Below are 20,738 nucleotides of genomic sequence, written 5' to 3'. Positions count from 1 at the left end.
AAGTCGATTCCCAGCCATTTGCAGACACCAAGTTTCAACGCACATTCTGTTTTCTTTTCAGGTCAGGTGAGTGCAAACATAAGCACCTCTACAATTTAGCAGGGTGGTCCCATCACAGGGATATTCAGAAAGTGAGGGATCAACGTGTACTACCGAGAGGTGCAGCATTCCCAAGCATGAGAGCTTTCTGTCTGAGCCAGAAGTGCACTCCCAGGCACAGCCATAGCCATGGTACTTAAAAAAAGGGGGAAAATCAGAGTTTAGTATGGAAATAGTGCCACATTTTTTTTCACTGCAGTGTTGTACCATTAGCATTCAATTACTTTCCAAAATTTAATTAACTCCTTGTTGAATCTTAATGTGATAATGAGAGCTTTAATTCAAACCATATACCATGTCAACGCTATGATCCTAACAGCAAAAATAGATTTTATTAAAGTCACCCAAGCCCCATAATCCCCCTGCCTTTTTATAACACTGTGAGCCATACAAAAGCACAGCAGGTGCAACAGGCCAAGAATCTTCCCTGATTGCTGCTAGGAACATTAACAAACAAAATCTATTTGGAAATCAAAATCAGTTGGCTCTGATCAACAGTTCTCACGTGTTCATCTCTCCGGCAAAACAAAAAGCAGCGGAGATGCTGATCAGGGCTCCCTGCAGATCCTATACCTCTCTTCTGCCAAAGACCACATTTATCATGTCAAAACTTTCAATTTCTGAACAAACCAGAGCAGAGCCCCACGGTATGAATTCCTCCCTTGGCCTTTCTCTGCCTCACACTTTGTAAACTCTTAAAACCTGAGCAGAGACCTACCAAGAGTCAAAACATCCAGACCTAGTGAGGAGCACACCTGACCTTCCAGCAGGCTCATCAACTCCATTAGAAATACCAACAAATCAATGATGTAACTTTACAAAGACAACTAGAAACACCGTGCTTGGTGCTTAGCAGCCAAATCTGACAACGCTCCTCCAAAACTTCTCAACACGAAGGACTGCAAAAGCAGTTTTGAAAACAACTGAGGCGTGAAATGTGTGTCAGGATCGTGTTTTTCCCTTGCCAGGAAAATGCAGGACTGCTCCCACTTCCTGACTCTTCACACAGAGCCCAACCTGCCACCTGACCGAGGCTACGGGGCACGATGGAGCACGTCCCTAAAGAACCACGTCCTTAAATTCGTGGCGAAGGGTTTTCCTGAGGTAAACCCCAACCTGGGCACACTTTGCTCTTGGGTCTGCAAAGCGTTTAAGGACCCATTTCATGTCCCAGAGGTGCCTAAATCCCCCTTAGGTGAATGGTGCCCGTGCCCATCCTGCTCTCCCGAATCACGGCCCCCACGGTTCATCCAGCAGATGACCACATGTGCTGAGACCAGTTCTGCATTCATTAGACACAACAATGACAGGAGCAACTCCACTCTGGAAGGACTCTCTGTGACACTGCCCCGTGTGTTTGGAATAGCTGGGTAAGGCAGTGCAGGGAGGGAAAGCTGAAGGGGAAGACGGGCAAACAACCTGCCAGAGGAGCAGCACGGGGGCCAGCCCAAGGAGCCTGTGCTGGAGGCTAGAATTGCTAAAATAACCCTCAGCAGAGGAAGGAAGGGCAAACAGCAGGTGGGGATCACGGGATGAGGACACACTTTACGATGTTTAAACTGCACTTAAACAGCAGTGATGATCTGGGGGCAACGAGCAGAAGGAAATACACTCCTTTCAGCCAAGGCTCCTCTACTTGTGTCTTGCAAATGAAGAGTCACACGGGGCCTAAACTTACAGCTCTAAATAAGCAAGTAGTAACATGGCACTGCCCCAGCCAAGTTCTAGGACCATTAAAGCCTTTTTTGTGACTGTGGATGGGGCTTGGTCCTCTGCTTCAGCCATCCCAACGGCCTTGCTGTGAGCTGCTCATGGGTGTACTTGCCTCAAACCTGTGAGCTCCTGTTCCCCTGGACTGCCTTCTGCCACCCTCCTAAGGACTTTCCTGCTGCTCAGCACCAAGGGAGCTGTCTGTGATTACCCAGACTGAGATAGTTCTCCGTGATGCCCTCTCAGTCACCAAAGGCCACACTGGGCTGAGCCGCTCGCTGTCCTGCCGGTGGGTGCACCGAGGGCTCAGGGTGTTGTCAAGGCTTATCTGGGAAGACAAACACTTCAGATGATTAGGTGATCTACTCATAATCCTCTGATTTAGAGTTCAGTTTAAGCCCCGAATTCCTGGAGCTTAAAATCACTTTCAATTAATACTCGTATTAGCAGGGCTGTCGCTTGCTGATCCCCAAGGGACCCAGGGGAGCTGCAGAGCCACCTTGGACACTGAGCACACACCCTCCTGAACTCACCAGAAACTCTGGTCAACACTAACAACACCATACACCTCAAGAGACTATTTTTCAATGCCTAAAGGTATTTATTTTCCTCTCTCTCTCAAGAGTGCAAGTGCAGCTTCGCAGTCCGTTTGGAATCACGGAGCGGTCCGGGTTGGAAGGGACCTGAGAGCTCATCCAGTCCCACCCCCTGCCACGGGCAGGGACATTTCCACCGGACCAGGTTGCTCCAAGAAGCCCCGTCCAACCTGGCCTTGGACACTTCCAGGGATGGGGCAGCCTCAATTCACGGCCATTTGACTGAGGTCTGCACTAAAACAAAAAAAGATTCAGAGGAGAAACCGCAGACGTTATCAGGACTAAATCCTTCATCCCAAACGATCAATAAACTGGACTTCCCAGATGGATTATGAAAGCAAATTTTGCAGCGTAATTATCTTGCTGAAAGATCTTTCGATGTTTTGTTTAAAATTATTTAGCATCTATGTATTAATTAAAACATTGCAGAATGACTGTTTATCACAAAAACCAGAGCACAGCGAGCAATTTCAAGGCAAGAAAAAATAATATAATAACTGGTAACATGATTTAATTCTGCATGCTGTACTCTGCTCTTGTTATATTTGGTTTCAGCTATCAGCCTAGTGCAAAAACCAGCCAAGAATTCTTCAAGCCTGCCAGAGCTACAAATACTGGCCAGAAATATTTGTCATATCACAGCTCAGGTTCCAAAAAGTAAGATGCTGGACTTTTACAGCCAGGAAAATAACAAGGTGCAAGGGACAATAAAAAAATGGACTTATTTAATATTGTTGGAATGCATCAGGTCAAATGAATCCAAGTGCTCTTAATCCTGTAGGGCTGCAGCATGACAAATACACTTCATTTAGATACTCGAGTCCCCGTGAGTCAAATCAGTCTGGAAGATTCAGCCACGCAACTGCTGGATGTTATTCAATTAGCATGAGGCAATGCTTTCCAGCCCTCAGCAACCCAGGCAGCCTTTTCCTGTAGAGAGCCAGACAGCTTTACCTTGGATTAAATTTATCGATTTTTCCACTGTGTGTATGTAACAGCCTCGTCAGGCAGTTTCAGGGGAGCTCGCCCACCACAGCATTAATGGGCCTTGCTAATTTTTTCACTCATAAAGTAAAAAAACAATGGTGTCTTATAATTAGGCGTGACTGCACAGGCAGCCTCTGCAATAAGTGCATCTCCCAGAAAAAGGTGTTGACACAGACATTGTCCACAAGAAGTTTGGGGTTTATATTTACTTACTTTAGGGTAAACTATCTTCAGCCACAGCCAGTCCTAACCATTTCAGTGAGCCTACCTTGCAGTAAGCCCTGCTCCCAGAAGGACACCAGGAGGAATGAGTATCCCTCAAGGAAACCTCTCTGCTGTGTTATGCAGGAGTCAGACACTCGCTAACTCTAGTCGAGGTAAATCCCGTGTACGAATGTAAAAGGTTAGGAGCAAACCCCAACTCTTCATCTTGGATCAGGAAAAAATTAGGAGCAAACCCTAATTCTGCATCTTGGCTCAGTCACGGGTGGTGCAGGTGCTCAGCCTCGAAGCCAGGATAGCTGCTGTAAGATCCTGTTTTCACCCACCCCACTTTTGAGCAGCAGCAATGCTCACCCATCCAAACAGAATATTTACCTATTTCCACTGAAAACATGCCCTGACAGCTGTCTCTGACTGGAACCAGGAAAGTTCAAGAGTAAAAATACCGGAGGTACTGACTCTGAAAGAAAGGTAAAGCAGGGTTTGGGTACTATTTGAAAGAAGAAGATGAGAAAACCCTTTTCCAAGCTCACTTTGGCATCACACGATGTCAAAAGTTCACCGCTTACACATCTGTGCTAATTGATCAGACTGACTGAATCTGAGCTTTGATTAATACCAATGTGCAAAGCTGGCTGGGGAGAAGGCACTTGACAATGGAACACTGTTAAAATGGAGGAACAGATCAAGCAGGATTTTGCTGGTATCCCTCGTGGAGCTGGATTTTCACTAGGGACTGGGATGATGAATAATAATGAACTGGAAACTGGGACTGCTCTCCAAAACCACAGAGAGCACCAAGCCAGGAAAGACTCTGCTCTGCAGGGTTCAAAGTTCTCCTGACAACGTGGAGAGAGATGTCCTGAAAAACGCAGGAGATGATTTAAACAGGACCCAATTCCTAGGCATTGCACTTTGGCAGGAATCACCAGTGGGATACACACCACATGGAAACACCAGCTTAGGCAGGAATTCCACTGAACAGGATCTGGAAGCTCGCTGGACACAAGCCATCAGCACCACGCTGCTGCAGCAAAGCCAGGCACCGTCCTGATGGATGTGAGAGCCGTTCTGGGCTGCAGAATACGTGACTTTCTTCAGCTCCAGGCACCAAGAAGGCCTCAGAGGACAAGAACAACCACATGAAGCGGACAAAACACAACCTGGAGCTGCTCAACCTCAAAGGTGACGGAGGTGAGGCACGATAAACTTTGGTTCTCCGTACCTCCAGCAACCCCAACAACCACGATGGCATGCAAATCAACCCTTAACTTGGAAATCTGGATGGCAATTCTGTTAAACTATTTCACCCCCAGCATTCTGAAGGCAGCACTCAAGTCCCTGTACTGTTCCCTTCACACAATCCCCAAATGCCTCCCCTTTCCCATTGATCCTATTCCAGCTATCGATCCTAGTCCACCCCCATGGCTTTGTTCCTAACAATTTCTTTATTCATGTACGGCAAGGAGCTCGAAGCAAAGAACAGAATAATTATTTGGTAGGTCCCACCCCGGTGCTAAGTTCCTCTAAACTCAATTAATCACGACGAACCACTGGCAGCTCGCTATTTGCCAGCAAGATACACCAAAGTAATAAGCGATTTTACATTCTGCTTTTGAAGACAAGCTATTAAATTCACATACGGTACTACTTTAATCAAGAATAGTTAATTAAGCTGTTCCCTTGATATGAATTTTTATCATTCTGCACCAGCCATTCATCACTTTTCCAGGCCTCAGACCGGGCCCGCGATGCATGTTTGCAATCTGTCTCGCCAAATTAATCTGTCACCATTTGTAAACTCAAAGTGGATCCAATATATTTCGTCTGGCCGGGTCTGGGGGCACCGAGGACTGCAGTGCTGCTGGAGCACCACTGCACCAAAGGGTTCCTGTGGAAAGCTGAACCACAAATCCTGCCACGTTTCCCCCCGCCCAACATGACACAAAACACTTCCTTAATATTTTTTTAGTGTGTTTGCCTTGCTTTGTTTCCTTAACAGAACTCGGCTTTACGCTCTATGACACCATCATAAAATCGATTTAATAACTTACATTCTCACGGTAATCCTCAGCACACAGAATGCAGGAGTCATAAGTATGGACCATAAAGCTGGGGAGATCTGTAGTGTCAGATTATTAAAAAGGTTAACACTGGATAAGAATCTAAGCCTAAATTTATTGCAAGCGAAAGTCCCCACCAATTTTCTACTACCTGAGCTCAAGGGCAGGTTAAGGCAATGTTTTTCTAGAAAAAAAGACTTCAAACACAGCAGCCACAGGAGCTGGATTTGAATTTCTTCTGTTTTAAAGCACTCACAGAAGTAGGATAGGGAAAAAAAAAAAATTGACATCACTATTTGGTTATGTGATTTAATAGCAATACAACAGGTTTATGAAGTAAAAAAGTGAACAAAATGAAAACTTGGACAAGTTTTCCAAACATTAACTGGTAACACACTTGTTATCATGCTGTGAGAATCTGCTGGAATTTACCCCCAGGAAAATAAGGAACACAGAATACAGAGAAGATGTGTCACCTCACCCAGCCTATGGTGAATGCATACCATTTCTAAAAGGCAAGCTGATGAGGTTGATGTGAACTGGCTGTTTTCACATCCCCACAATTTTATGGGCAATTTTAAGGTCATACAACCAGCAGAGGGGGTTTAACACGAGACTACTGGATTCCCATCTCCCATCAAGACTCCGCTGAGCCGGCCCTGGAAAAGCCCCTGTCTATGGAGATGAAAGGAGAAGCACATAAGGCCACTTAGTTAGGTCACTTATCTTTTAATGAAGACAGCAAAATACCCTACAGCTTGATTATTTAAGTGAGAAACCAAGTGCAGCCAGAAGAACAACTTCCAAAACACATCCAGGCCCACAGGGAATGTGTAAGTCCACCCGATGAGGCTTTGAATCGGCTCTTGGCGTTTGGGCCTTTCATGTGTTTTTTTTTTTCCCATTTAACAGATTTGTTTAGATAAACTCATAAATATGGGTATTTACATAGCAGGATAGAATGGTGTATTAAGAGTAGAGGGACATTCTTTCCTGCTAGCAGTGAAAGGAAAGCATGCCAGACTTTTAACTAAAGAAACATGTTCTAACACCAAGAAACTTTTATAATTAATCCTCGCCTTAGATCATCTCGAGGAGAGTTATGAGTCTAATTACCATCAGTTGAGAGATTGCTCATGTTTCTGAAATCGCTGAAACCAGACACTGAGTAACAGACAATCTGTATCCTTTCTATCCCATGACCAATTTACGGCTAAGCCCTGACTCACCGCATTAAGTCCGAAAATATTTCTCGGCATTAACGATCGCTCATTGCAGGCACCAGTAAAACAAAATTGGGGGGGGGGGGGGAGGAAAATCCCCTCCAAACTCCACTGCTTTGCAAGAGGGATGAAGACAAGGCACTGCTAAAAAACTTTGGGGGGGGGGGGATTTTTTAAAAGAGCACCAGGGATATTCTTGGAGGAGCTCAGCGCTGCGCAGGTTGCGGCGAGCGGGGGTTTGGCCGGCGGCCAGCCCTGGCCGGGTTTGCTGCAAGGCTTTTAGCTCGGGAAGAGACTTCTGCTTGCTTTTTTAATAAAGAGAAGGAAAAGAGGATGCAGAAAAGTCCGTACACGACCAGCCAGGAACAGGCTGTACTCCGCCAAGACGTGCCACCGTCTCCTCGCATCTGCCGCCACCGAAGCGGCTGCTCCGCTGCTGGATGTTTTCCCCAGGAAGGAGATGAGTGTAAACACAGCTCCAGAGGCAGCCTTCCCACACGGATGTTAGCCTTGGGAAAAGCTGGGCAGGACGCAGAGACTTAAGAGAGACGGGAGATCTCCAGAAGCAACGAATCCCACAAATATACAAGCTGCTAAACTTGAGCATCCAGCCAAGCCCTCACAGAGAAACAGCGAGGCACGTTTTGACCTTGACTCACTCTTAGAGACTGTGAAGCAACTTGAAGCCGGTTATTTCAGAGCTCCACCAGTCACCTTGAAGGGCTGAGGATTCCCTGTGCCTAGCTCAGGGGTGATTGCTAAGGGAACGTGCTCTCCAAATCTAGAAGGAAGTTGTTGATGCCAGGGAGGTTGTGGATTCCCCACCCCTGGAAGTGTTCAAAGGCCAGGCTGGATGGAGCTTTGAGCAACCTGGTCTGCTGAAAGGTGTCCCTGCCCATGGCAGGGGGTTGGAACTGCATGATCCCTAAGGTCCCTTTTAACCCAAACCATTCTGTGATTCCATGATGCCACAAAAAAGAGAGGGTGGTCTGGCAAGCCAGTGTTATTTCACTGGTAGAAGTACAGCACTACCAGCATCTCCCCAACTCTGAAAGCACACTCTGGTGGGAAAAACTGCTAATATAAGACCCCATTCTTGCTGGTTTTGCAAGCAGAGCAGCTGCTTCTGACTCCCAACTATTGCCTTCAGGTGCTGCTGCAATACAAGCTACATTTAAATATATATATATACACACACACACAATTATAATATGATTACCTTATTAAGAAGCATTGGGTTTGTGTTCCCATGCAGAGACTATCCGTTGGCTTGATTATTTTATTTAAAGCTGCCTGTCTTTGATGGCATCCCGTGGTAAAGATTCCATATCAGATAGAGCAGCACACGGTCCACACGGATCAAGTGTGGGAGATGAAAGCGGAACACCAAGAGCTATGTCTGAACTCTAACGCTGCTCCTTGCAGGAGCAAGGAACAAACAGTTTAAAGCCAAAGAAAGGGTTTTGTTTTTTTTTTCCTAGTGAGAACAAACATAAAGCTGCATGCTAACTTAGTTCAGTACTGCTTTGGTATCAGTGCAAAACTAGTGCTGCATATTAAAAATTATTCATGTATGCCAGAGATTTATTTTATAACATACCCACACATAATTCCAAGCTCTGTATGCACAAGAGCCTGAATTATCTGCTCAGCTTTTCCAGAATATCAAACTGCTTGCATTTACAGGCATAAATTTATTTTCATAGAGTTTTTTTTCCCCTCCCCGACTTTTTCTTTTCACTTAAAAAAATCCTAAACACTTGCAGGTTATAATCTTATATTGATTCCCCTTCTCCCAATCCAATTTTCTCCTCCTCTTTCCACCAGCTGAAATGCAGCAACCCCTTCCACCACACCCCTGAGTCTCTCAGCTGCCTGCAGAGCAGCTCATCTTGGCCAGCCCCAAAATCAAAGGGGAACGACTGAAGCCAAAAAGCTAAATTATAGTAAAAAAAAAAAAGATGAGACTGAGCCCTTCCAGCCCTGGTGTAAGAATACATAATGCAGGTAAGCAGATACACTCATTGTTTTATCCTTGGAGGTGGCTGAAGCATTTCTAGTTCAGCTAGAGGCAGTCTAGCTCCATTTTTTGGGGGGGCTTGCATAGGACACCACCAACACCCCAAGATCACCAGGGATGTTGCCTGTCCCCCCTGCCCACATGCAGAGGTCCTGCTTCAATCCACCACCAGGAATAAATCCCCCTCTCTTGCTCCACTCACCTCCTCCCTGAGGATCATCCCATGGCTTCCCACCACCTCGGAGACCTCTGTGGTGGCCACCCCAGACACCCTTGGCAAGCTGGAGGGACACAGGCAGAGGAATGCCACGACCTTCCCAACAGTCCCGGAGAGCCTTCCGAGGTCACGCCGGGTCTTGAGGAGACCCGGATTTGCCAGGCCTGTCACCCTGAGCACGCAGCAATTAAGGCTAAAGAGCTAAAGGAGCCTGTTAATGAGCTTCCCCAGCAGCCCTTCTCCCTCCCTTTCTCTAGAGAAGACCCCATTAAACCAGGATGCCTTCTGCCCCCCACGTGCCCTCACATCCCAAAAACTCTAAGCTGGGTAGCCCAGCCCCTTCTGAGACCCCCTCATTTCCCTGGAAGAATTTAAAAAAAACAAAAAAAAAAAGAATCATTAAAAAAATCCCCTTAAAAATGTTCACCGCAGATTCAAACAATTCCTTGCGAAACGCCAGCGTTTTCTTGGCGGCAAATTTGAAACGTTTCCCGACTTTGCTCATGTAATTGTAACGAAACACAGTCGAAACATCAAGCAAGGAAGAACAAAACAACGGCTGCAGCAGTGGAGAACGTTCCTGCTCAATAGTGATGTTGGCACACAATTGCCTAACAGGTGGAAAATCTAACAAAAATGGTGATTTGAAACGGAAAAATAACATTTTGTGCTCATTCAGTACAACAGACACTGTCTATCTGAAGGTCTGTTAGTGCTCTCCTACTACAATCTATTCCTGGGAATACTCCTCACTCTTGGATCTTCCAGTATAAGTTGCTTGTAAAAGCAGTTTTTAACGTTTCTTGCCAAATAACCACGATGAACGGGGAAAAAACATGCTAAAAATAATTTAGGTGATGGAGAAAGTCTCATATGGATTGGACAGTGGGGAAAAAAAGGCGTTGTTTGTGTAAAAAAAAGGAAACAAAATCCAAGTAGTTCAAAACAATAATGGTACTAAATGGACTGGGAGCTTCTGGTTTTCAAATCCCAGAACAGAGGAACAACAGGGCTTTAAAGAGACCAGTGGCAAAATCAAAGCTGAAAACGTTCATTTGAAAAAATAAGTTAGAAAACTCTGTCTTTCAAGCAACGACAACTCTAGATTTTGCAACATGCTGCTATCACATGCTGGTTCATGGCAAGCAGGGAAGATCAGGCTTGCAGAGAACCCTCTGGATCTCTTCTTGCCTCTCCCTGTAGTGCTTCTGCTAATTTTCCCATTTTCTTCTTTGAAGATACTAGTTAGGGAAGTTCGCAAAATAAAATACTTTCCACTGAAAAAAAAATCACTGCAGTGTAAACAGAGTACAGCCAAAACACACTGACTGTATGAAGGATTTGTCTGAAACCAACCCTGAATGCCCCACCCCTCTGAGGGCTTCAAGCAATCAGAATTAATAAATTCACAGAACCATAAAGGTTGGAAAAGCCCTCTAACATCGTCGAGTCCAACCAGTAACCTGACACTGCCAAGGCCACCACTAAACCGTGTCCCTGTGCACTCACACATCTGAATTGGTTTGGGGTCTAAAATGGCACATCTCACCTCTCTTTTCCAGGTGCAATAGTGTATTCAGACTAAAACTGAGAGATCGTTAGGGCTGCATGGTTAAATATCTAATGAAGTATCTACAGATAAATTTGCCTGTTATTACTCTGTGCACTTCAACAATCTGAAAGTACAGAATCACAGAATATGCTGAGTTGGAAGGGACCCTCAAGGATCATCGAGCCCAACTCCTGGCCCTGCACAGGACCATCCCCAAGAGTCCCACCCTGTGCCCCAGAGGATCATCCAAACCCTCCTGCAGCTCTGGCAGCCTTGGGGCTGTGCCCACTGCCCTGGGGAGCCTGTTCAGTGCCAACCACCCTCTGGGGGAAGAACCTTTCCCTGAGATCCACCCTGATCCTGCCCTGACACAGCCCCAGCCCTTCCCTCAGGTCCTGTCACTGACAGAGCAGAGATCCTGTCCCTGAAAAGAAAGCCTGAGCAAGCAGGAGGACAGCAGAGCACAGCTCCCTGGTGGCCAGTGCTGCTCCAGACTGGGACTCCCAGCAGCCTGCCCAGCTGGATTTACCAGCTCCAGCCTCTATCAGTGCCTTCTGATGATTTCAGGTATTTCTGCGTGTTCATTTCTGCCTGTATCTCAACCTTACCCTCTGTTCCAAAAGAGCAGAATTAATAATTAACACCTACCAGGCAACTGCTGAATAGCAAGTACCAAAACAGAGCAGACAGAGAGCTTCTCCTGGAGACAGCTCACAAAATCCCGCAGCTCATCTTTCTCAAAGCTTCAGTTCTTCAAGTGTGGAGGAACAAGTATCTCAGTTATTAAAAAAAAAAAAAAAAAAAAAAAAAGGAGTGGAAGGTTGCCAGTCCTTAAAATGATGGAATAAACTCTTAAAGCAAAAGCTTGCTGCCTTGCCATGACTGCTGAACTCCTGCTTCACCAACAGCTCTGTGTCCATCCCCCTCCTAAACAGCATCAGCCCAAAGAGGGGGAAAAAATTCCAGGCAGAAACTCCCCTGTTAAAATGATACAGGCAGGGGAACACCACAATTCCTGCTTCCACGAGTGATGGGAACATCTCTGCAGGTTTTGGAAGAACCCCTCACACCATCGACATAAACTGGCCCTGAAAACATGTTCCTGAGAGCTGCCCTGGGCTCCTGCCCATCACAACCTTTCCTACCACATTTTTCCACCAGCAGCACTGCAATCACACATTGCCTCTGGACACTGTTATTTTAATATGCTTAGAAAGAAATATAATTATGTATTTTTTAAGCTTTCTACTTAAAAGTCACATTCATCAAGAGCATGATAAATCGTATCACCCTACCTCTCCACAGGGCATTGGGGAGGTTTTATTCAACAAAGGGGGAAGAAGGAAACAAGGTCTGGCCTGGAGAAATGAAGCTGGAGGACAAAAAATTTTATATTATTTTCTGACTCGCTAAAAATATTTATTAACAGTATAGACTTATCGTTTAGATTTTCATAATGAAATAGAGAAAAAATGAATACTTCTTCCCCAAAACCATTTTAATAGAATCCAGAGGAAAAAGAATATTAATAGTGCAATCATTTACTTTGATGTCTATATAATACGCAGTGACCCATAAGTGGAATGAGCTAAAACTGTCATAAATTCATTATGAGAAACCATTCTTTGAAGAATATCACTGCAAATTTGAAATGAACCAGGCAATATGGGAATCAGCTAATTGCACAGCATTTAAAATGACTGGCTCCGGTAACAATGTCCTTTCCTTGCACTTCTATTTCAGCTGTAAATGCATTTCTTCCAAAAAACACTGGAAAAGTTGGTTTGTGAAAATTGAAATGCTGTAATTACTTAGTAGTGACAGCAACAGGGCAGCGTTCATTTAGGATATCAGACTTTGGGGGGGAAAAAAAAAGAAACCAGAGAATGATTTTATAATTTCCATTTCTCTACAAAAGGGAATCTGGGATCACACACACCATAAAAAGTGCCAATCCTGACCCTATCAGTGAAGACTGGAGGAAAATACTGTATGATCCCAGGGGAATTTCTCAGGTATCATCTTACAAAAATAAAAAGCAAAACTCCTCTTAGAATCCTACAGTGATTTGGGTTAGAAGGTACCTTAAAGCTCATCCAGTTCCCCCCCCCTGCCCTGGGCAGGGATACCTTCCACTATCCCAGGTTGCTCCAAGCCCCGTCCGACCTGCCCTTGGACACTTCCAGGGATGGGGCATCCAGAATCAGAAAGACTCCACTGAGTGAGCTACTTTTTCAATTTTAATCCCTGGCTTTCCTTCGCTCACTCGCTCTGCAGCTTCAGTTCTGTGGGTTTGTTCTTGGACTGAAGACAGGGAGCAGCTCCACGAGGAACCTGCGGGACCTGTTCCCACAGAGCTCCCTCGGGGCCCAGGGGCTTGGCTGACACAGCATCCAGGCAAAGAGGAGGATGCCCATCCTTGTGGGAAAACGTGTGGGGGAGCAGCCCGGATTTGGGAGCGCTCCGTTCCCTGCTCTCTCTGTCAGCGCAGGAGCTGCCACGGTTGGGTGGCACAGGAACCTCCTGGGCATCATCCCACCCCCACGCTCACCTGGGGACGCTCACGGTGTCCTTTTATTCCTCCTGTGCCCCCGGAACCAAAGAAAATGGCGTCTGGATTTCTTTTTCCCCTCACGGAGTGACCCAAGCCGTAATTTGCCATGCGTTTTTTGTGTTTTACTCCCTGCCTGCATTCCAATACAAGAACCAACAGCATCTTCAAGTAGTATTTTGTTGAGCTTAGGCTTTTTATCTTCTATATATAGACTTTACACCTATCTGTACTGGTACTGCAGGGCCTAAAGGGGCTCCCAGAGAGCTGGAAAGGGACTTTGGGCAAGAGCCTGGAGTGACAGGACAACTGGGAATGGCTCCCCACTGCCAGAAGGCAGGGTTAGATGGGGCATTGGGATAAAATTCTTCCCTGTGAGGGTGGGCAGGCCCTGGCACAGGTTGCCCAGAGAAGCTGTGGCTGCCCCTGGATCCCTGGGAGTGTCCCAGGCCAGGATGGACGGGGCTTGGAGCAACCTGGGCTGGTGGAAGATGTCCCTGCCCAGGGCAGGGGGTGGGACTAGATGAGCTTTCAGGTCCCTTCCAACCCAAACCATCCTGGGATTCTGTGATCTGAAAACAGGAGGAGGGAAAACAGCTGGGCAAGAGGAAGAGAAATCAATAACCTATCCTTTATATAGAAAAAATTTCCAAGTATCCATCTCTGACTGGATAATGAACATGATGAAGTTGTCCCAGTGCTCACACCTGGAGCTGACCCCATGCTGGAGTGGGACAGGGCCTCCTGGATCATGTTGCATGCAGCAGTGAAAGGAAAAAAAGGGGTCAACACAGGATTTAACAGGCACAAACTCTTCAGGGCAGACAAAACCCAATCAAACCCCTTCTATCTAAAGGCTTGGGCATTTCTGGTTTCTTTCCTCTTACAAGCAGAGCACAGAGGAAGTTCGACCCTGAAATGGTGTGTTCTGAAACACCATCACTGCAAAACAATTTGAAATAAATGATTAGGAAACTCGAGCCTGGATTCTTGGCACTGGAGTATGTATTAATATGTACTAATTTTCTTTTTTACAAAGCTCTTCACCAATGTACTACAACAGTGCTGTGATAAACACAGAATTACACATTCAAAGCCCAGCAATTCAGAGCTTACCTAGCAGCACTGGATTTAAGCACCTTGAAGCCTCAAATTAATTATATTTCCGTGTTTAAATTTGCCCTTATGGGCCATAGCAAGGAAAACATCCCAAATACCCCCAATAAATTTAGTGGCGGCCTCCCTAATTTTTTTTTAACTGGTTTATTTCTTCGTATTTTTTTAGCAACTGGATTGGGCAGTTTGGCAATAGAATTAAAAAGGTGTTTTCCTAAACTGATGTGGAATTCAGGCATGTGCCAACCTTTCCGCTGCACATCAGAAACGTTTACAATTGATGTACCCACAATATGCATTCTGCATGCTGTAATATATCTATTTAAATAGGGATCTTCCCTTTCCCATATTACATTTTATCTAGTTATTAAGGTGTTTCGTTCTGCATTTTCAAGCCAGGTTTCTAATTTCACACACTTTATCTATCAGATATTACTGTCTGCTTTTAACACATCGCTGCAGAAAATGGTAACTGGTGCTGAATACAGAGCCACGGAGGAGGAGGGTTTGCAATACCAAGTAATGCAGAGCTGGGTGATAAATGAAGAACAGCAGCTGGGCTGAGCAGCTCGAGAGAGAGTCAGGAAATAACAGCACACACAAGGCTGACAAAAATTGCATTTGCAGGTAAGTGGAGTGGAAATTTGTACTTACTGGGGAAAACAAAAGGCAAAACGTTGTTATTAAAGGTGGAGTGAGAGAGAGCAAGAGCAACAGAGAGGCAATTTTCTTCCCAGCTCCAGCAGGAATTCATCTCAAGCTCTAACTTGCAATTTCACTACGGAGCTTCAGGATGAAACGGAGGATTATACCTAATTGTTTTGGGGGGTTGGATAACAAAGCATAAAAAATCCCAATAAGCGGCCTTTTGTGCCAGTGCAGCCCAGAAAAACATGAATAAAAAGTTATAAAAACATCCAGGCCCTGAAGTGCAGTAAATATCGAGATAGCCACCTAACGCAGAAGAAACGCAGCTTTAGGGATTTGAGATTTTCAGGGAAATCTGTACAACTGCAGCTCCACTTGGGAGCAAAACTGGTACAGCTCAGCAAGTTTGCCAAAGCAGTGCTAAGCTGCAGGAATACCACACACCTTCTCATTTTACCTCTTCTGGCAGTCAGATTTGACAATGGAAAGCCCTGTGAGAGCATGGCAACGAGGACAATTAAATTTGTCCTATTATGAATGTTAAATAGGCTGTTATGTAATTGTACTGTATATATTTAACGTGGTGGTGCAGAGATAAACAGTCCTTTCCAAACAAAGAATGAACAGACCTTTGGAAATGGGGAAATGTGTTGTCTATTCTGGTCACAGCTCCTCAAAGCAGGTAGGTTTCAGAACGGATTTTGCCTTTTAAAATCTTAACACTGCCTGAATTTTAGCATTTTAGCTTTCCAAGGGTACGTGACACATCATCAGCCATCAATACCCTTCGCTAATGTTCAGGGCCAAAAAAACCTCATCAAGTCAGATCTGCTGAGTGGCAAACTCAACACTGGTAAAACTCCCTTTGTTTTGGGGAAGGCTTATCATAAACCCCTTAAACAACACATAGTTCCCCCAAAAAGATGGGGAAATACAGGAGAGATCCCTTCTGCTCCAGTGGGGTTTTGCAGAGCCCCTGTGGATCCACAGAGAGTTGAGGTTTAGATTTAACACAGGGCATCACCTCACGTGGCACACTGGCACCAAGCAATGCATGGAGACAAAGCCCAGGAACCCCAAAAAAACCCACCCCAGCCAGCTCTCCTGCTTCTGAACTCACAAATAACCATCACAGCTGCTCATTTACCTCGGCAATAATAACACACACAGGACCTTTTAAGCACCATCACAGGCAGGAAAACAAGAGACTCTGACAGTCTGAAACAAGCTTGACTTTTTTATCCTTTCTTATTTTCTTTTTTTTTATCCCCCTTGTCAAGAGCCTGCGTTTTAATTCAAGGGGGTCTTCGATTCTGCCTGAAAACGTCTTCCCATGGAGCATCTCCTGCTTCACCTGGCAGGCAGCCCCACCACAGCCATTCCTGCTGTCAGTGCATCTGAGGAATATTTCTGCCTTACCATGTCAGACTTGCTCGAGTTCTGAGCTCTGCTTAAGCCTCAGGTTGGAGCTGGGAAGCTGGTGATTCACTGACAGAGCCTCGTCTCTCCCACGGATTCCCACGCTTGTACCAGCCCTTCTCCGGCTCTCTCCTCAAGCAGAATAAAAAGCCTGGGGCTCTGACCACAGGACCCCAGCATGAAGTGACAATTTCCCTGGTGACTGCCACATCCTCCCATTCTCTATATCTTACTTATGGGACCTTTTTTTTTTTCCTCCTCGACTCAGAAATATTGCAACACCAAAGGCAGAGATGGCACCACATCAAAGAGCCCCTAAGTGTTAGAGAGAGAGAGGTTTTTATTTTCACTTGAGCTGAAAATTTTTTTTAATTTTTTTTTTTTTTTTAAGCAAGACTTCAAAATACCTTAAAAAAAGTAACAGAGATGATAACGGGATCGGAAAAAATTCAATGGAATCTGAATAACATAATTCAAGCACCGCTATCAGGGGACAAGATAACCCCCAGCAGAGCCGTTCCCAGGCACAGACTGTAAGGACACTGAGGTCATACATCTCATCTGGGCCGTTGTTTCTGCAAAGGATGCGAATTTGCAGCCCCGTGACAATAAAGAAATGTGGGATTAAGGAACAAGGAAAGGGGAAATCAAGGGCCGGTCGATTCTCCCACCGCCTTTCCTTGTTCCTAAAATTTCTGTTGCCTGGAAATGGCTGATGAGAAGCCGGGATTATGTAAGCGCTTGCCAACTTTTCACCCGTTAAGAAAATTAAAGCCTGAGTGATGGGGAGCTTAACCCATCCTCTAAGCCCTGAACTAAAACATGTTTACTGAGGACAACTTGGAACAGTGAAACCCGTTTGAAAAAAATCCAGGAGTGACGAGGACTTGACAATTCCCAGGATTAAAAAGCTGCATATATTACAGACAAGGTAATCTCCTTATAGTGAGATGAGGAAAAGGAAAATAAAGCCTTTTTTGGTGTGCAGGACAGTTTTTGTTTTAAAGTATATACATTCTGACTGAAGGCTTCCTTGTGTTATTGTCTTTTATTTTTCCTTCTGATAAGCATGAGAGAGAAGAGCTATACCAGCTCTCAAAATCCATATGAAGTTCCATTTTCCAGCAAACCCACTGCTCCCATCAAACAGGACCCATCAATGATAAAGTATCAAGCACTGCGCTGTAAAAATGGCTCTTCCTAAATTTCATCAGGTTAGCACTTGATGCTGCAAGACAGCAGGAACTGACCAAAGTGCAAAATATCTTGAGCTAGTCTGGGATACAACTTCAGCCATTCTGTCACCCCAGTGGGCTTGAGCTTTCCTGAACCTTTTCTTGCTGTCCTCCAAGTGGCACGTTACCTTCTGCAAATACTCCAATTTAACTGCAGCTGAAGGATAGTCTAAAATCCAGCCAGAATATCCTGAGCTGGAAGGGACCCACACAGACCATCCAGTCCAACCCCTGGCCCTGCACAGACACCCCAACAATCCCCCCCTGTCCCTCAGAGCGTTGTCCAAGCCCTCCTGGAGCTCTGGCAGCCTTGGGGCTGTGCCCACTGCCCTGGGGAGCCTGTTCAGTGCCAACCACCCTCTGGGGGAAGAACCTTTCCCTGAGTATCCCACCTACTAAAGCTGGACCGGGGATGCTGCTGGAAAAAAAGAATTTCTGAGGCTCTAAAAAAAAATAAAAGACCCCAAAATCCTGCTACGAACTGATGTTGCACTGTCCTCTGGAGCATCAGCAATGCAAAACTGCAGGTGGCAAATACCTAACCTGGAGACCGAGGAGGAAACTGTGTCACCTGCTGCTCAACCACTGCTTGAGCAACGGGGTCAGGACAGCAAAATAAACTCTGTTCCTCGCAGGAATGCACGTGGAGTCGTGTTACACAAGTGTGTGGGTCTAGAAGAGAGAATATGAAGTATCCAATCGCCTGGAAATCACTTACACCTCCAGGAAAAGAAAAAAAAAAAAACCCCAAACAGTGGCTTTTTGTACAATTACTGCCAAAGGGAAATAAATCCTCAGCTGGTGATAATGGTTACGGTTCCACTGAAGGCTGATGATGATGTTTCCCCCCTCTGGTCCTACTGATGGAGTAGGGGGGGGGCGGGGAAACCAACCATCCAAGCTGCAGTGAATGAGTGGGACCAGATGTGAAATTTTGCACCCAGCCGTGAGAACTGTGGGATGTCTTGGAAAATTTCAACTGGGCAAAGCCCCAGCCAGCCAATCACAAAACCTAAGCTCCTCCAGCTTTAGAAGGGAAGAAACGACTTCTCAGAAATGCCAGAAGTGACTCAACTGTCATTTTTAAGCTGCTTCAACAGCATCCTATTGATTTCAAGTCGTCCAAAGGCTTCACCTGTGAGTGCCTTCCTGTAAGTGGAACTACGAGCTGGCAAAGTGCTCAAATCAGGGCCATGATTTTTGTGACCGCTGTGTTATGAATATATTGGTTTTCTTCCAACCCTTACTGCCTTCCCTGCGAATTTCAAAGCAGGGAAAACCAGCAATAATGGTTTACTATCTAGATAAGTAGGTAATACCTACACAAGTAGGTCGTTTCCTTAATGGCAGTGCCCTTGCTGGTTTACCACCCCACACATTTCAAACTAAAGCGTCTGTTCGGGTCTGCAAAGGAGGGGAGGGGAGTATGACCGTGGCACCACTCACTCCAAGAGCAAGCAGAGCCCGATTCAGAAAGGCAAGCAGGAAAACGTCACGTTTTGCACCTCCTGGGAGAGCTTTGCCGGGAAGTTGGGACAATCCTGGAGCAGATCCCGTCGCCGCGCGCGAGCCGGGGGGTGCGAGGGCGTCGCTCCTTTATTTACACACATTTCAGGACAAAAGCAGAGCCACATTATATGTCATTAGATAAGCGATAAGTTCGATCCTTACCAAGTTTTCTTGGTTCCTGGCTGCTATTTTCTGATCATCTTCTCCCCCATTTTTCATGTATTTGACCTCTTCCACTGGTTTGATCCTATACTCATCTGAGCACCGAGGGAAAAAAAAAAAAAAAAAAAAAAGAAAAAAAATGTTTTTGAACCGGTGTAGGTCAGTAGCTGGGACAGAAATCAAACTAAAACCAAAACAGCTGACTAGAAAAGACCCTAGTTAAGCAAAGCAACTCGAAATTACACGTATATAGTTTCAAAGGCTTAAGTGGGATTGATACCAAGGGAGATTCTCCTGACTGAAGCTTCAGTAAGAATGTTCAGTTCTGGTTTCCAGAAGTTGTTCAGCAGCTCTCTGGTCTAGTACAGCCATGGCACCAGGAAACAGGGATGTTTGGTGTGTACTCTCTCTCAGATCTCTGGTTTTCTCTATAATATGTTCAGTGCAAACAGGTTCTTTGCTCCTGCATCCTCCCTGGATTTTTATTCTCAGTGGGCAAACAGCAGTTACTACAGAGAGGAGTCTGCTCACAAATATTCCCTGCATTGAAAGAAAAGACTCTTTTGAAAAGCAAAGCTGATGGAGGCTACTGAAAATTTAAGTTAAAAGCTGGTAAAAACAACTCACACCAAACCCCACTGCTTTTGCTTTCTTTTTTCTTTTTTTAATTTTGTTTTTCCTTAGAACACAGTGTACAGTCATGGAGTTATTTCTGGAGAAAAGGCCCCATGCCAACCATCTTCCTCTCCCCATTTCCCACCCAGCAACCATTTTTTCCTGCACGTGAACATTACCCAGACAGAAATCCAGCCTGAAAATGAGTAAGACATAAAAGGAAGATTCTTGCTTTGCCCTTAGTATTTATCAGCTTGGCAGTTCAGCTCTTCAAATAATAAATTCCCAGCTTCCATATGGAAATATTGTCTATCCCACAGGAAGCTTCAATAAAGAGATTTTTTTTTTTTCTTTGGCAGGACAAGATTGGATTTGGGAGAAGTGATTCTTCTCTCCAGCCTGAGAATCCAGTGCCTGTAGAACCAACACTGCCTTTTCCCAGCCTCTTTTTGCTTTGGTTCTCTTCGTAGCATATGAATCTATTGGAAAAAACACCCAGAGTTTTGCACCCACACTCCTCCAGCCAGGATACACGATGCAGAAGAGAAACTTTATCCCACAAAAGTGGCAAATATTAATACAGAGTGAAATGAGACACAGTACACTGGGAGTGAAAGGCAAAACCTTGGCAAATTAAAAGAAACCACATAAAATTTCCTATTTCTGTGTGTGTTTTCAAGCAATTTCTCTCACTTGATGAGGGAAAAACAGAACACAAATGGATTTTTCTGGATTACTGCACTGCTAAAAAAGCAATCAACATTATTTAGAAGGAAAGCTGTTTTCTGGAAACT

General features: G+C 45.2%; 1 protein-coding gene across 1 annotated transcript in view; it reads right to left on the bottom strand.

The window, feature by feature from the left end:
• The window catches only part of CUNH1orf21 (chromosome unknown C1orf21 homolog), a 64,188-nt gene that overhangs the window by 26,671 nt on the left and 16,779 nt on the right, over positions 1-20,738 (bottom strand). Inside the window, exon 2 of the mRNA XM_027900512.1 lies at positions 19,330-19,424. Coding sequence (XP_027756313.1) covers positions 19,330-19,424 — 95 coding nt within the window. The remainder of the gene's footprint in view (positions 1-19,329; positions 19,425-20,738) is intronic.

Source organism: Empidonax traillii, unplaced genomic scaffold, assembly GCF_003031625.1.
Source record: "Empidonax traillii isolate 1590-97213 ecotype Southwest subspecies unplaced genomic scaffold, ASM303162v1 scaffold734:size1267433, whole genome shotgun sequence".
Taxonomy (NCBI): Eukaryota; Metazoa; Chordata; class Aves; order Passeriformes; family Tyrannidae; genus Empidonax; species Empidonax traillii.
The sequence above is the reverse complement of the archived record's forward strand: the minus strand, read 5'-3'. Positions and strand labels throughout refer to the sequence as shown.